At 43.1% G+C, this 15,707-nt stretch overlaps 1 protein-coding gene across 14 annotated transcripts in view; it reads right to left on the reverse strand.

Moving 5' to 3' along the window:
- The window catches only part of CACNA2D1 (calcium voltage-gated channel auxiliary subunit alpha2delta 1), a 524,460-nt gene that overhangs the window by 401,504 nt on the left and 107,249 nt on the right, over nucleotides 1–15,707 (reverse strand). For all 14 annotated transcript variants that reach the window (XM_070069807.1, XM_070069805.1, XM_070069803.1 and 11 more), the window contains 1 exon segment: nucleotides 5,947–6,063. In XM_070069807.1, the coding sequence (XP_069925908.1) occupies nucleotides 5,947–6,063 (117 nt within the window).

Genomic DNA, 15,707 nt, shown 5'->3' on the forward strand with positions numbered 1-15,707 from the left:
AAAATAGAAGGAAGTTAATAATGCCATTTTGCATTCATTTACAACACAATGTAGCACCTGTTTTTCAATCAGCCTCAAAATATTTCTCTTCTGAATAATGTGTTTTCTATTTTTGTGGAATCAAAGAAGTTAAATAAAGAATGTTTAGTTTGAAAACAAACATAAATCTCTCTCCCTGACATCAAATCTAACTAATTCCACATTTAATTAGCCATTGAGTCTTCTTATTCTGCTACCCCAGGATGCTAATAACACACCAGGTGTCTTGAGCTTCAGTTCAATGGTGAGTAAGAAAGAAGTCTTAATAGGCTTCCACATTAATCCAATTAAGGCAACACATGCACACAAACACACACACACACATACACAAACACACACACACACACACAAATTTTTCATTCTCCTACTTTTTGCAAGGACATTGATATCCAAATTACCTGCTTCCTACATCCACAGGAAAGACACAAATCCATAAAATCAATTCATATGAATCAAATCATTCTCACCTGCCCCCAGGATATTAATCACTTAGTTGAAAATGGCTTATTTGGCTACCTAAGTTTTTATTGCAAACATTTAAAACTCTAAATGCTTTTAAATAGTATCCATATCCTCAATGCTGAAGATCATAATGCTTTGAATTTTCCAGGAATGAAAAGTTTGCCTTCTTTTTAATTAAATCTTTGAACTTTTAGTGATTTGGCATTACCTAAGCCACATTCTAGACACATTAATACAAGGTCCTGAATACTTTATGAAACATAATAATTGATAAGTGCCAAGAAAATAAGGAAAATTTCTGAAGGCCACACTATATATAAAACACAGGAGGCTGAAATTGGGAACTGTGAGTGGCAAGTAATCAAAAATTCAGAGTACCCTTGGTACAAATATCTACAACAGTGCTGAGATCTGGGGGTGGGTATTAAGCAAAGCAGTTAAGACAACTGGGTCCTGTATTGGAATAGATGGTTCAATTTCTGGCTCCCGCTCCTGCCTCCAGAAGAGGCAGTGACAGCTCAAGTGACTGAGCTCCTGCCACTCACATGGGAGACTTGAATTGTGCCCCAGCTTCCAGCTTTGACCCTGACTATTACGGGCACTTGGGGAGTCAATAAGTGAGTAAGGTATCTCTCTGTGTTCTTGTCTGTCTGTCTCTGTTTCTGTCTCTCTCTCAAGCAAGTAAAATTTTAAAAACAGGAATGAAATCTACAGATTCAGAGGAACTTAGCCTATGCTAAGTTTGTTTTTTTTTTTTTTTTAATGCAATGTGTATGAGAACTTTATGGGAAACTTTTAAAACTTTCCTGAATGGTTTAAAAAAAACTGCCAAGTGGAAAGAATGTCCTGGTTATCAACAGAAAGAGCAAAAAAAAAAAAAAAAAAAAAAAAAAAAACTGATTCTTCTCAAGTCCATTTAAATCATCAAAATCCCAGTAAATATTTTCCTGGATAATTATGTGCAGAGACAAAAGCTTAAATAAAAAGAGCAAGTGCAAGTTTCGTGAAGATACTTCTAAAGAAGAGGACTGGAAAGTACCTGGCCATTCAATGTCTAGCTTGGTCACTGGAGCTCACTGTGGATGCCAAATTATTTAATAATGAGCCCAGGAAAACAGGCTCAAAAAAATTTGAGCACCAAATTATATACTAATACCAGCTACAAGTAGATTAAATACTTCATTATGAAAGACAAAATGTGTAACTGTTTATAATAAAATACATTTAAAAAATAAATGTATAACCTCAGGTAGGGAAGTATTTCTCTTTTTTTAAAGATTTATTTATTTATTTATTTGAAATGAGAGTTACAGAGAGGGAGACAGACAGAGAGATCTTCCATCTGCTAATTCATTTCCCAAATGGCTACAATGGGCAGGAATGGGCCAGGTCAAAACCAGGAGCTTAGAAATGCACTCAGGACTCCCACATGGATGCAGAGGCACAAGCAATTGGTCTATCCTCTACTGCTTCCCCAGATGAATTAGCAGGGAGCTGTGGGGAGCAACTCAGACTAGACTAAGTTACTGGAATTAAGACTTATTCTATGCATCTGCTCTCCCACAATATGGCGCTGGGAGAGGAGGAAACAGCTTCTACACAGCTGCCTCCAGTTCAACCAATAAGCTGCAGGAGCTGCTCCTGATTGGAGGAGAGCAGCGTACTCGGCGTGTGGGTAGCAGAGTTGGGATTGGTGGAAGAGGACTATAAAGGAGGAGAGAGACAACATGCACCAGGAACATCTATCCGAATAACACCTGAGCAGCCCCCGAGAGAGCCGGCCGGTGGTGTGCTGCTCCCCCGCGGAAGTGGGGAAAGTGGCAGGGGGAACCGCCCTTCCACGGAGGTGGAAGGGTCGGTAGCCAACCCGGGAAGAACCAGCAGCAAACCCAGGGAGGGCCGAGCAGACAAAAGAACAGTGCAGGGTCCTGTGTCATTCCTCCACGAAGACGGGGAGCGACATAATGGTGCCGTGACTCAGATAGGAAATCTAGGCAGGGTTTAGTGTCGTTCCTCCATGAAGAGGGGGAGCGACAGGGAGCTGGAAGGCAAGTAGAGCAGTTGGGACTCCAGCCAGCACCCATATGCAATGATGGTGTTGCAGGTGGCAACTTAACCTGCACACCACAATGCCAACCTCTTTTTTTTTTTTTTTTTTTTTTGACAGAGTGGACAGAGAGAAAGGTCTTCCTTTTGCCGTTGGTTCACTCTCCAATGGCTGCCGTGGCTGGTGCGCTGCGGCCAGCGCACTGCGCTGATCCAACGGCAGGAGCCAGGTGCTTCTCCCGGTCTCCCATGGGGTGCAGGGCCCAAGGACCTGGGCCATCCTCCACTGCACTCCCTGGCCACAGCAGAGAGCTGGTCTGGAAGAGGGGAAACCGGGACAGAATCCGGTGCCCCGACCGGACTAGAACCCGGTGTGCTGGCGCCGCAAGGCGGAGGATTAGCCTGGTGAGCCACGGCACCGGCCTCCAACCTCTCTTTAATCTTCTGAATTTTTAAAAATTTATTTGAAAGGCAGAGTGAGAAAGACAGATCTTCCATCCACTGGTTCACTCCACAAATCACAGGATGGCCAAGAATAGGCCAGGCTGACCCCAGGAGCCAAGAGCTTCATCTGGGTCTCCCATGTGCAGGTGGCAGGGCCCCAAGCACTTCAGCCATCCTCCACTGCTTTTCCCAGGCACATTAGCAGGGAGCTGGATCAGAAGTGGAGCAGCCAAGACTTGAGCCAGCACTCCAATATGGGATGTCAGTATCACCAGTGGCAGCTTTACTCGTTGTGCCAAAATGCAGGCCCCAAGAAAAATTTCTTACAGAAAACATCCCAAAATACCAACAGTTGAATGAAAATTTGACTTTGCATTAAAATTAAGAATTTATCTCATCAAAATACACAATAAAGAAAATTACTAGGCACAAATTGGAAATAGATATTTACATTATATATAACTAAATGAATTACTACCTATGGTACCTAACCTGCAAATCAACAAAAAATTAGGGGCATGTGTCTTGATACAGTATGTTAAGCCACCACTTGGGACACTCACCTGCCACATCAAAGTGTCAGAGTCCTAGATGCTAGATTCCTATCCAGCTCCCTGCTAATATGCCCACAAGGCAGCAATGGCTCAAGTTCTTGAGTCCCTGTAAGACTGGCCGACTGGTGTGGCCATCTGTGGAGTGAACCAATGGATAGAAAATCTCTCTCTCTCTCTCTCTCTCTGCCCCTCCCTCCCTGCTCCCCCCCCCCCTTCACTCCCTCATTCGCAGAGGACCGACACCGGATGCTGTGTTTTTTTTTTTTTTTTTCCCCGGTCCTCCCCGGATTTGCTGCTGCTCCCCCGCTTTCGCGGAGGAGCGGCACCAGCGAGCTCTCCAACCAGCTCTCTCAGGGGGCGTAGCCGCGCATGTTGTCTCTCTCCCCCTTTTAAGGGGTTGGGTCAGGAATCAGCTAATTAACGAAGCAGCTGTGTAAGATTTGTTTACTCTCTCTCAGCGCCATATGATGGGAGATCAGATGCATAGAGTTAGTCTTAATAGTCTCGGTGGTCTAGTCTAGTCTCAGTAGTCTCAGTACTTATTTGTCTCCCGGGCGCCCCGCCATGTTGCGGGAGACGGACCCTGCTCCCCACACCCCCTCACTGTTGCTCTGCCTTTCAAATAAATAAGTAAATATCTAAAATAAATAAATAGAAATGTGCAAAACATATGGACAGATATTTCAGTGAAGAGGCAACAGAATGGTTAATGATGACAGGATGTTTTTCTCGTGATGGGTGAGCAGAGGTATCATTTCACACCCACTGAATTGCCTATAGTTAAGATACCAGACACTTCACATGTGGGGCAGACAAGCACCAGTGAGGACCCATGCTGCTAGTGGATGCCTCAATTGATAATGACACAACTGTTTTGTCATACACTATAGACCTAATTCTTTACATTCCTTACAAGGAAGCTATTTGGTTTTCCTGTACTAAAAATTTTTCAAGAAAGTTCAGCATTGCTATTGATAGTAGCATCTATGTGGCAATAAATCCAGATAAGAAGTTGACAACAGAGAAGAAACCCACAAATTGAAATACTTTCTCAGAAAATAAGATGTTACTGTGAGCTCTGAAAGTTTTAAAATGGCATGGAGTTCTGTGCAGCATGATGGAATCTCGCTCTGTCTCACCTGGGATGTGAGTGAGCCCTCTTTCCTGGGTCTCCACTACTAACCTGTTAATACAGAAGCTTCAGTTATGGGATCAACTGACCAAGAATGGCAGTGCTGGTCTTCAGCCCTCACAATTAGCCTAACACTACTTCACTATTCCTTCCACATTCATCTCATCATGCAGACAGTGCACAGTCTCACATTATCACAACAAGACTGAATACAGTACAGTAGTAATTACTGTTCATCTCTGACTATGGTTAATTTATGAATTAAACTTTAACATAGCTATGACTGTACAAACAACATAGTCCATTCAGTCAACCTCCGGATTAGTGCGATATTCAGAAAAACCATGACACCTGACCTGAACATGAACAGAATTTTTGTCATTATTCCCTAAACAACACAGTGTAATAGCTATTTCCATAGCATAACATTGCACTACATGTTACAAGGAATCTGAAGATAACTGAAAACACACAGAAGGATGCGTGTAGGTTAAGTGCAAACCTGTGGCCACATTATATAAGAGACCTAACATCTGGATTTTGTTATCCAAGGGGTTCCTGGAGGCACCCCGCAGTGGATACTGAGGGATGATCCCTAAGATTCAGTGCTGTCCACAGTGTCAGGTGCCCACTGGAGAATCTGCAGTGCATACTCCATGGAAAGGGGGCCCTGCTATAAAATGAACTAAAGTTAAGCACAGGCATACAGATAAATTATACAAACATAATGTTAGTGAAGAAACACAAGTCTCCAAAGGCTACATATAAAAATATATGATTTTAATAAGGCTAAGAAATAAGCAAAATAAAAATTACCTTCCTATGTCAGATTCAACTTTATTAAGCGAAAAATCACACGTAATCAAGTATCAAGGATATTAGCCATTTCTGGCAGGAAGATGGGGTGATGGGGTAAGAGAGCACTGTCTGTAAGGATGTTGGTATTATTTGTGGATTTTATCTGTTAAGTCAGATTTAAGCATGTTCCTTTAATATTAGGCACACATACATATAAATATGTAAATGTTGATTGCATATACTATTCCTATGTATCACAATAATCTGTAGTTATATGAAAATAAACGAGTACCAAGAAAAAGGATAACTGATTATTTTGAGTTCATGGTATCACATCCTGTATGATCACAGCCGATGAACAGTTACCAAGGTAAAGAAAGTATACTGGAAAGAATCATCAGATAAAGCAAGAAAAAAACAGAAGATGAGGAATGGAAGTTAGTCACATGAGCAGATCCAGCACGGACTCACCACCAGGGCTTTAGATCTGTTGCTGAGAAGCTTCTCAATGTCTCTGGCTGCAATTTCCACCAGCTGACGTGCATTATTTGGTTCCACAGTATACAAATCTTGATATTTCTCATAAATCTGTGTGAAAGGAAAATTAGTAAGAACAGTAATTGCTTATTTGGCTCAAAAGCCCCCATTAGAATACATTTAAAACTCTGAACAACTGATTAGAAAAATACACCCTTTTCTTTCTTCATCTGGATCTTTTTGAAGAATGTGCAAGGAAAAAAGTATGTAAATACAAATTTGCTAGAAAACCACCAGCTTGCCAAAATACCGGGTTGTTACCTGGTTGTGAAACATCGTGCACCATAATGGCTTATCTGTACAATCCAGAAGTTGCTGTACAATCTCTAAACCCTGTATCAACTGTCCTCTGCAGTGGGAGAGAATGGAAGCCCACAGAGCAAATGGAACAACCGAACCACTGAGGGTCACACCTGCAGGAGGTGGACAGAGGTGGGGGCAGGGCTGCCTTGGAGGATGTGCAGAAGGAGACCTTTTCACTGTGCTCCACACGTGGAACTCTGCGTCTGCTGGATATATTGCTAAATCGGAGAGGGGGGGGGGGGGGGAAGAGAGGGAGGGGAGGTAGGGGAAGGGGGGAGGGGAGGGGGAGGGAGAGAGCATGAGGCCCCTACTATGTTCCTCTTCAGCTGCCTCCCATACAGAGGAGCTGAAGGTCATTCCATCTAAACTAAAACTGTGGTTACAGCTGTAATACGATCTTTTTTATTTCAAATTAAATGCTTGTTTTAAATCACTGAATCAAAGGAAACCAAAATTAAGCTAAGTAGCAAAAGAAAACCCAGCTGCACTTCCAGCTCACCTCTGAGTCTATGGAAGAAGGATCTCCCTTGAGTGGCAGGATCAGCACCTGGTTTACAGGGCCTGTCACTCCCTGCTGGAGAGGAAGAATTAAACCGGAGGAGGGGTAGCAGCGTTTGTGGCTGCAGGGCTGAGCTGAGAAGGAAATCCCTTGTGCCTACGACAGATGGGGTGCACATGCATGACTAAACCATCTTTGAAAGCCAGGACCTGGCAGGTTTTTACTGTCTTCTGGGAAGTGAATCCAGGCATACTCAGGAACCAGCTCAACCCTGCTTTTTTGCAGGCACAGATCCAGCATTCTGCTTTACTACCAACAGGTCCTACAGTCCAGTCCCAGCTGGGCTTGGGTGCTACTGGTGAGCACCGGCTTTCCATAGACACTGACGCAACATGATCAGCTTATATTCATACAGAGCCTATTTGTTTATATGGACTTTAAATTTTATCTGACAAGTGAATACTGTAAAAGATCTAAATCAAAATTTATTCCTCAAATTGACTGCCTTATTCCATCTATGAGATTTGGTCCATATGCATTTGAACTTTGATCTTAGAGCTTTTGATTTAAACTCTTCAAGGCACATCAATTTAGTGACAGAACATAAAGTGTGGTTTCTTCCAGGAGTCCCGCATACTACCAAACTAATTACGCTCTCTGCTGAGGAGCAGTCATCAAGTCCTATTTGACGTCCAGCTCACCCATGCTGAACTCTGTCCACTGCAAAGCTCCCTCTTTCACTGAAACCTAAGATGAGATTCAGGAACACGAATTTCTGGATAGATTCATTGATCTGGGATACAAATAGTTAGACCTCAACACCACTTTAATTGATCCAGGATATTGAGTGCTTTGCAGTAAAACCAGTGGAGCTAATTGATCTGAAATGCAGTCGTGCTTTGTACCATGAACATCATGTTCGCTTCTCTAGTTCAAGTCTAACCTGTTTCCTGTGGTGTAAGGAATGCAGTGTGCTTCACAATTGGTGGAGATCAGTTCAGATGCACAACCTGCACTTATCATTTACTCAATCACTACTTACATGCCTACATGTGTCAGACACACCACCAGGTGGTGTAAAGAATGGTTGATTATGGGGGCCGGCACTGTAGTGTAGTAGGCTAAGCCCCCACATGCACTGCCAACATCCCTTAAGTGTGCTGGCTTGTGTCGCAGTTGCTCCTCTTCCAATCCTCTGCCTATAGACTGGAAAAGCACTGAAGATGACCCAAGTCCTTGGGCCCCTGCACTCACATTGAAGTCCCAGAAGAAGCTCCTGGCTCCTGGTTTTGTCTAGGCACAGTTCCAGCCATTTTGGCCATTTGGGGAAAGAACCAACGAATGGAAGACCTTTCTCTCTGTCTCTTCCTCGCTCTGTAATACTACCTCTCAAATAAATAGAATCTTTAAAAAAATAAAAATGGATAATAAATCTGAAGAAAAAATGTATTCCAAGTATATGTATATCCTCTCTAATATATAAAGAACTTTCTCTGAAGTTCTCATTCTAGAAAAATGTTTAAATACTTAAGAAATAAAGAGATCTCATTCGCAAACTCTGAATTGAGTCAGTGACTCCTGGGTCTAGAGCTGCACTGTAAATACCAGCTGTACTAGTTGATATATAAAACCAAAATTGAAATGTCTCATTTGGTAAAACATGAATTAAAATTAGAATAATGACCAAACCAAAAGAACTAGTTCCTGCTTTTGAAAAAAATGCAATATTCACTGCTGGGCGGCAGCTTCTCCGAAGACTCTCAGAAAGATTCCCGACGTGCTTCCTACACGATCTCCAGAGTGGAAGGCTCCCAACAGGTTCTTAAGACTACAATACAATTTCACAGTGTAAACTATTTGTAAGTCTATTTTAACTCTTTCTACCACTACAATAAGACACCCTTCTGTAATACTGGACATATTAATGTATTAGTATTTAAAATGCAATCGAGGGCTGGGCGTTGCAGCATAGCAGGTTAAGCCACCACCTGCAATGCCAGCATCCCATATGGGCACCGGTTTGAGTCCCGGCTGTTACTCTTCTAATCCAGCTCCCTGCTAATGTGCCTGGGAAAAGCATCATAAGATGCCTCCAGGACCCCTACACCCATGTGGGAGACCCCAATGAAGTTCCTGGCTCAAGGCTTCCACCTAGCCCGGCCCCAGCTATTACAGCCATCTGGGGAGTGAACCAGCGGATGGAAGATATCTCTCTCTCTCTCTCTCTCTCTCTCCCTCTCCCTCTCTCTATAGCTCTGCCTTCCAAGGAAACAAAAATAAAAGCTTTAAAATAAAAATGAAATCTGGGAGTGGGCATTTGGTCCAACAATTAGGATGTAGTTTAAGATACCAGCAACCTGTATCAGAAGAGCTGTGTTCGATTCCTGGCTCTGGCCAGGAATTCCTGCCTATGCAGCCTTCAGGATGGGGCAGATGACTCAAGCAGAGTCCCTGACACTAGGAAACCCAGATTCAATTCTGAGCTCCTGGTTCATAGATTTAAGACAATTTTCAAAATGATACATTTTGATGTGATTTCAAAAAGTAATATCTCCTTGATAAAACAGCTTACCAAAATTCCTAAAGAAATGTTTTGGAAGTTACAATACACCACACAAGGAGTATGCCACAGCGTAACAAACACCCCACAGAGACTGAATGGAAATGGAAGCTTCCATGTTTTGGATGGCCTAGAAGATCCTTAGTAGCAATCAGTTTTAGGCAGCTACTCTATGCCACTTTTAGGTGTTTCACTCACGCGACATTATTTGTTTACTTGAAGAAATCTAAAACAATGTACACCACTCACCACTGTATTAGTGAGAACGGTGGGATTCAGGACTGGAATGTGGGCATGGAAGGAGCAGGATTCCCTCTTCAGAACGGCAGAAGATGAAGGGTAACATGGCTTGTGTGTTTAGGCAAAGGGGGTCTGCAGGGCCACTCCAGGTCCTGAATCCCCCTGGGCTTCAGCAGGAACTCCAGGAAAATCCCACAAGATAAGCAGGAAAGGAGCAGAGTGTTAAGGATCAGTCTACCCATGAGGAGACAGCCTTATTAGCAGGCCCAGAGAAACTCAATGCAGTGGGAATCAGAAGTCCTGCTAAGGAACAATGGTGAAGAATCACCCAGAACTGAGGAATCCTGGGAAGACTGCAGGTTTCAGCCAGTTTTGTTTTGTTTTGTTTTGTTTTTTGTTTTTTGTTCTGTTTTGTTTTGTTTGACAGGCAGAGTGGACAGTGAGAGACAGAGAGAAAGGTCTTCCTTTTTCCATTGGTTCATCCGCCAATGGCTGCTGCGACCAGCGCGCTGCAGCCGGCACACCACGCTGATCCGAAGCCAGGAGCCAGGTGCTTCTCCTGGTCTCCCATGGGGTGCAGGACCCAAGGACCTGGGCCATCTTCCACTGCCTTCCCCGGGCCACAGCAGAGAGCTGGCCTGGAAGAGGGGCAACAGGGACAGAATCCGGCGCCCCAACCTGGACTAGAACCCAGGGTGCCGGTGCCACAGGCAGAGGATTAGCCTATTGAGCTGCAGTGCCAGCCTTGGCCAGTTCTTACTAGCAATCTTGACCATTATCTTAGTCAAGAGAACAAACACGAGCAAATACACCAGACACCTAGTCCCATAAGCTTCCCCCTTGTACCCAGACTCCAAGCAGCCAAGTCAGTAACAAATGTCAGAGAACACTGCAAGGGAGTTGGATCTCAGAATGGATGAAACCCTTAATGGACCTCAAAAGGGTGCTTCGAACAGAAAGATGCTCATCTTTAAGTGATTAGTGTTATGATTGACAGCATTGTGAAACAATAAATCTGCACTGTTTTAATTTCTAAAGTTTGCCCATCCTGCTCACGAACAAGTTCAGTTCTCCGAAGGGAAACTCAGTCTAGCGTCTGTATATTAGATCTGAAGTTTACAAACTGTGACTACCTCATCCTCCAAGTAGGCACTTGCAACTTCTTCCGTGAGATATGTCGTGTACTCCACATTTCTGCCATGCCCAAAGCTGGCCTTCTGGGGAAGGTTTCCTCCTGTCAACCCCTGACGAAAAAGGGGCCCTTAGCTTTCCTACGTGCGGCTGGCAGTATTCCAAGCCACGACCCTGTCCTTGGCCCTCAAACGACTGCGCTAGAATTCACTTCAGACCAACGAGCAGGCTGGCTTCTGGTTCAGTGGTTTGAGAGCGCCCAGTTATAAGGAACCGGAAAAGTAGTGTTAACACTTTGAACCAATGACATTTTCTCACCATACGATGGCCACAGGATAGAATATCACAGATCAAGGACCATAAGTAGAAGCAGAATTGAAAAGACTTGTGGAAGGAAGATAGCATTCAGATGAAATTGAGCAAAAGAAGGGATGGTGGCAGCAGATAGAACCATGGTGTCAACATCTTCATCCCTGGAACCTGTAAGTATGTTATATAGCACAGGGAACAAAGTTTGCAGATAATGAATCAACCTTAAGATTTAGAAGATGACCGTAGATTTTCAGGGTGAGACAGTTCAAGGGTAGTTTGAGAGGGGATCAACCCAACACTACCGGATTTGAAGAAACAGGAACGGGAAAGAGGTGCTGAGACAAGCAGAGGACTTTATGATCAACAGAGTGACAAGACTATCAGTTGGCATTGGCTGAAGCCAGTTATATTTTTTGTCACAGTAGCAAGGAGTCAGCAGTGGTCCAGAGCTCCCCAATGAGAGTCAACAAGAATGATCAGGGCCGGCGCTGCGGCTCACTAGGCTAATCCTCCACCTTGCGGTGCCCGCATACCGGGTTCTAGTCCCAGTCAGGGCACTGGATTCTGTCCCGGTTTTGCCCCTCTTCCAGGCCAGCTCTCTGCTGTGGCCAGGGAGTGCAGTGGAGGATGGCCCAAGTGCTTGGGCCCTGCACCCCATGGGAGACCAGAAGTACCTGGCTCCTGCCATCGGATCAGCGCCGTGCGCCAGCCGCAGCGGCCATTGGAGGGTGAACCAACGGCAAAGGAAGACCTTTCTCTCTCTCACTGTCCACTCTGCCTGTAGGAGTAGGAGTAGGAGTAGGAGTAGGAGTAGGAGTAGGAGTAGGAGTAGGAGTAGGAAAAGGAAAAGGATGAAGAATGATCAGCCTCTGGAAGAGGTTCTGCACCACCCTTCTCCTCACCAGTGTCGTCTACACACCCTACATTCCTGCTAAAATGCAGCCTGCTCCCAACTTCAGCTGGTTGCATTCCTAATGAATGCTTCTACAGTAAACTCCCTAAGTGAACCACTGCTCCTAAAACCAGAAATCCTAACAAAGACTGCATTTGGAAACTGTGATGAATGGTATTTATTAATTATCACTTTGCACTTTCACTGCATTAGTCATTAGATTCTGATGAATATGAAAAATGAGCACTGCAGTCAAAAATGTACAATTTCCCGTAGGCTTCAGGACATAATGAAATTAGCTCAAGGACAGTCATTATTACCATCACAGTTGGGTAAGGTTCTAAGAAGAAAGTCTAGACAGAGAAGCAAAACTTATCAAAATGGACATGCATATACTGTATAAAAGTTAGATGAACTGGATGAATAAAGATGATTCTATCTCCTAAGAATGGGAGAGGAATTACAAGGAAAATGTTACATTATCTCCCACCATCATTCTTACCTTACTATATTCATTGGCTGACTTCAAACTCATGTATCTTCAATGCTAATTCTGGCAACAAAAGAGACTCGCTGTCATTTGGTTGATTTCAATAGCCATGAAATCAGTTTCACTTAACATTTGTTGAACTTTACAATGTGGACCGGTTTGTGGATTTTTTTTTCCATTAAGTGTTCCCTAGCAACTGAGAATGTCTTATATCTCAAGTTGTGTTAACACAAAAGAATGACATCATGACGATGCTTAGTCACTTCCAGGGATCAAAGATCCCTTAACTAAAGATACTTGACAATTCAGAAATAGGATATTTCTTTTTATTTGTTAGTCTTATCATCATCTAAGCTGACCAACATAGAGAAATATTGAGGTATGCAAAGGTTCCTTCACCCAAAGTGAGAAGCAACTGGTGAGTCTAGGTCTAACCAATGGTAGAATGCATATTGCCAGAAAAGTGTTTGGTTCAAGTAGCTGGGGTGCTTGCTAGCCACACAGGAGACCTCAGTTAAGTTCCTGGCTTCCAGGCACTGGGGAATGATCAGGCAAATAGGCACTCTCTCTCTTTCTCCTTATCTCTCTGCTTCTAAAGTAAACAAAAGAAATATAATTTTTTAAAGAATATATTTTCCAAAAAGGAAAATAAAAGTCAACCTACTTTTCTAAGAAAATTAGTGAATTTTGCCTAAAATGATGCATTATTTTCTAGCAAACCCCTGATTTTCCAACCTCTTTCATCTTCCCCTTTGATGAAAATAGCAAATAATGTCATCTGTCATTTTTAATATTAATTTACTTTTATTCATTTGAAAGGCAGAGAGAAGGAGACTGAACTTTTGTGTGCTGGTCTTCTCCCTCAATGCCTGCAGAAGCAGGGGAGGGGCAAGGCCACACCTGGAAGCCGGGAACTCAATCCAGGTCTCTCACACGGACAGCAGAGACACAATCACGCAAGCCATTACCCACTGCCTCCCAGGGTGCACATTAGTAGGAAGCGGGACTCGAAACCAGAGCCAGGACCTGAACCCAGGTATAGAGGAGGCAAGCATCCTAATGTCTGCACTGAATGTCCACCCCAAATAACCCCATCTCTTAAGCAAAAGTAAAACTTTCAAAATGTGTTATTCTTCGGTACTCTTCAGCATATTGTCATTTATGTTTAGCACAGCTGGGTAAAGAACTTAATGCAAATACTGATAAAGTATATTAATCCAATATAGTCTGAGGAAATTTATGAAGCTATAATATTTATTGTATAAGAGGCATGGTATTTTGTTAGCCTCATTTAAAAAAATACATTTGATTCTCTACAACTTCCTTTTAAGTAAATTATAGCCATTTTTTTTTCTCTCTCCATACTGGCCTTTTAAATTTTAAACACTTGAGATTTCTATTTTGCTACTTTTCAGTATATGCAAATATCCTCCAGTACTCTTATACATAAATTAAATAAATTAAAATCATGGCTATTATGTATTTTCTATTTACCTTCACCAGAGGAGGAGTTTCATGAGGTCAGAAATTTTTGTCTGCTTTGTACGTTGGTATGTGCCCAACACAATAAATCTCAATTGCTTAAACTCACGAATGGATAGAGATACTGGTTACGACGTCAGGCACTGCTGGGAATGTAAAGGCTGACATACAACAGCTTCATGCCCTTATTGTAAAATTATTTATTTATTTTGGACTTAACAAAATGATAAAGCTGGGGCCGGCACTGTGGTGTCATAGGTGAAGTCTCCACCTGTGGCATCCCACGTGGGCTCCAGTTCAAGCCCTAGCTGCTCTTCTTCCAATCCAGCTCTCTGCTAAAGGCCTGGGAAAGCAGAAGATGGCCCTAAGTGCTTAGGCCACTGCACCCACGTTGGAGACCTGGAAGAAGCTCCTAGTTCCTGGCTTCAGGTTGGCCTAGCTCTGGCCATTGCAGCCATTTGGGGAGTGAACCAGCAGATGTAAGAACTTTCTCTCTGTCTCTCCATCTCTCTGTCTGTGACTCTTTCAAATAAATAAATAAAATCTTTCTAAAAAATTCACAAGACCCAGCGTTGTGGTACATCAGGTTAATGCCCTGGCCTGTAGCACCAGCATCCCATATGGGCACCTGTTTGAGTCTCAGCTGCTCCAGTTCCAATCAAGCTCAATGATAATGTACCTGGGAAAGCAGTGGAGGATGGCCCAAGTGCTTGTGCCCCTCTACCCACTTGGGAGACCAGAAGAAGCTCCTGGTTCCTGGCTCAGGCCTGGCCCAGCCCCGTTTGTTGTGGCCATTAGGGGAGTGAACCATCAAATGGAAGATCTCTCTTGGTACCTACCTCTCTCTGTAACTCTGCCTTTCAAATAAATAAAAATAAATCTTAAATAATAATAATAATAAAGCTAACTAAGGTGCTCAGCAGTTATGTAAGGACTGTAAATGCAACAATATAAAAATTATACTCTAATAACAAATACACAAAAAAGGAATTATCAGTAGGAGAGAAAATAGCAGTGTCCTAATGAAGAGACACGGGCATTGATGTTATGAGAATTCAAGGTGAAGTAAAATCACATGTGCATGATAGAAAGATGAGATCATAACCACACCTCAGAGAAAATGTGTACTTCAACAAGGGATGAAAGAAGTAAGAATGTGTGACACAAGTAATTATTAGAAAATAAAGACTGAAAATCAAATTGAGACAATTATGGAAGGTTATAAAAGTCAGAAGATTGGCTTGTATCTTATTCTGCAGTCAACTCAAAGCTATTTTTTTAAAGATTTTATTTATTTATTTGAGAGGCAGAGTTGCAGACAAAGAGAGGGAGAGGAAGAAAGATCTTCCATCTGCTGGTTCACTCCCCAAATGGTCACAAGAGCCAGAGCTGAGCTGAGCTGATCCGAAGCCAGGAGCCAGGAGCCAGGAGCCAGGAGCAAGAAAGCTTCCTCCGGGTCTCCCACGTGGGTGCAGGGGCCCAAGCACTTGGGCCATCCTCTATTGCTTTCCCAAGCTATAGGCAGAGAGCTGGATTGAAGAGAAGCAGCCAGGACTAGAACCAGTGCCAATATGGGATGCTGGCACCACAGGCGGAAGATTAACCTGCTGCACCACAGTGCCAGTCCCCTCTAAACTATTTTCAATCAATAAAACCTAGATCAAAACTTGTGGTTTCTCTCACTATTAATAAACAGGAAGAATGCAGAATGTAAGTTTGTCTGCTATAAATATCACCTGAATATACACACATACATGCACACATATACACATACACATATATCTGA

Source organism: Oryctolagus cuniculus, chromosome 3 (genome assembly GCF_964237555.1).
Source record: "Oryctolagus cuniculus chromosome 3, mOryCun1.1, whole genome shotgun sequence".
In the NCBI taxonomy this organism is placed as follows: Eukaryota; Metazoa; Chordata; class Mammalia; order Lagomorpha; family Leporidae; genus Oryctolagus; species Oryctolagus cuniculus.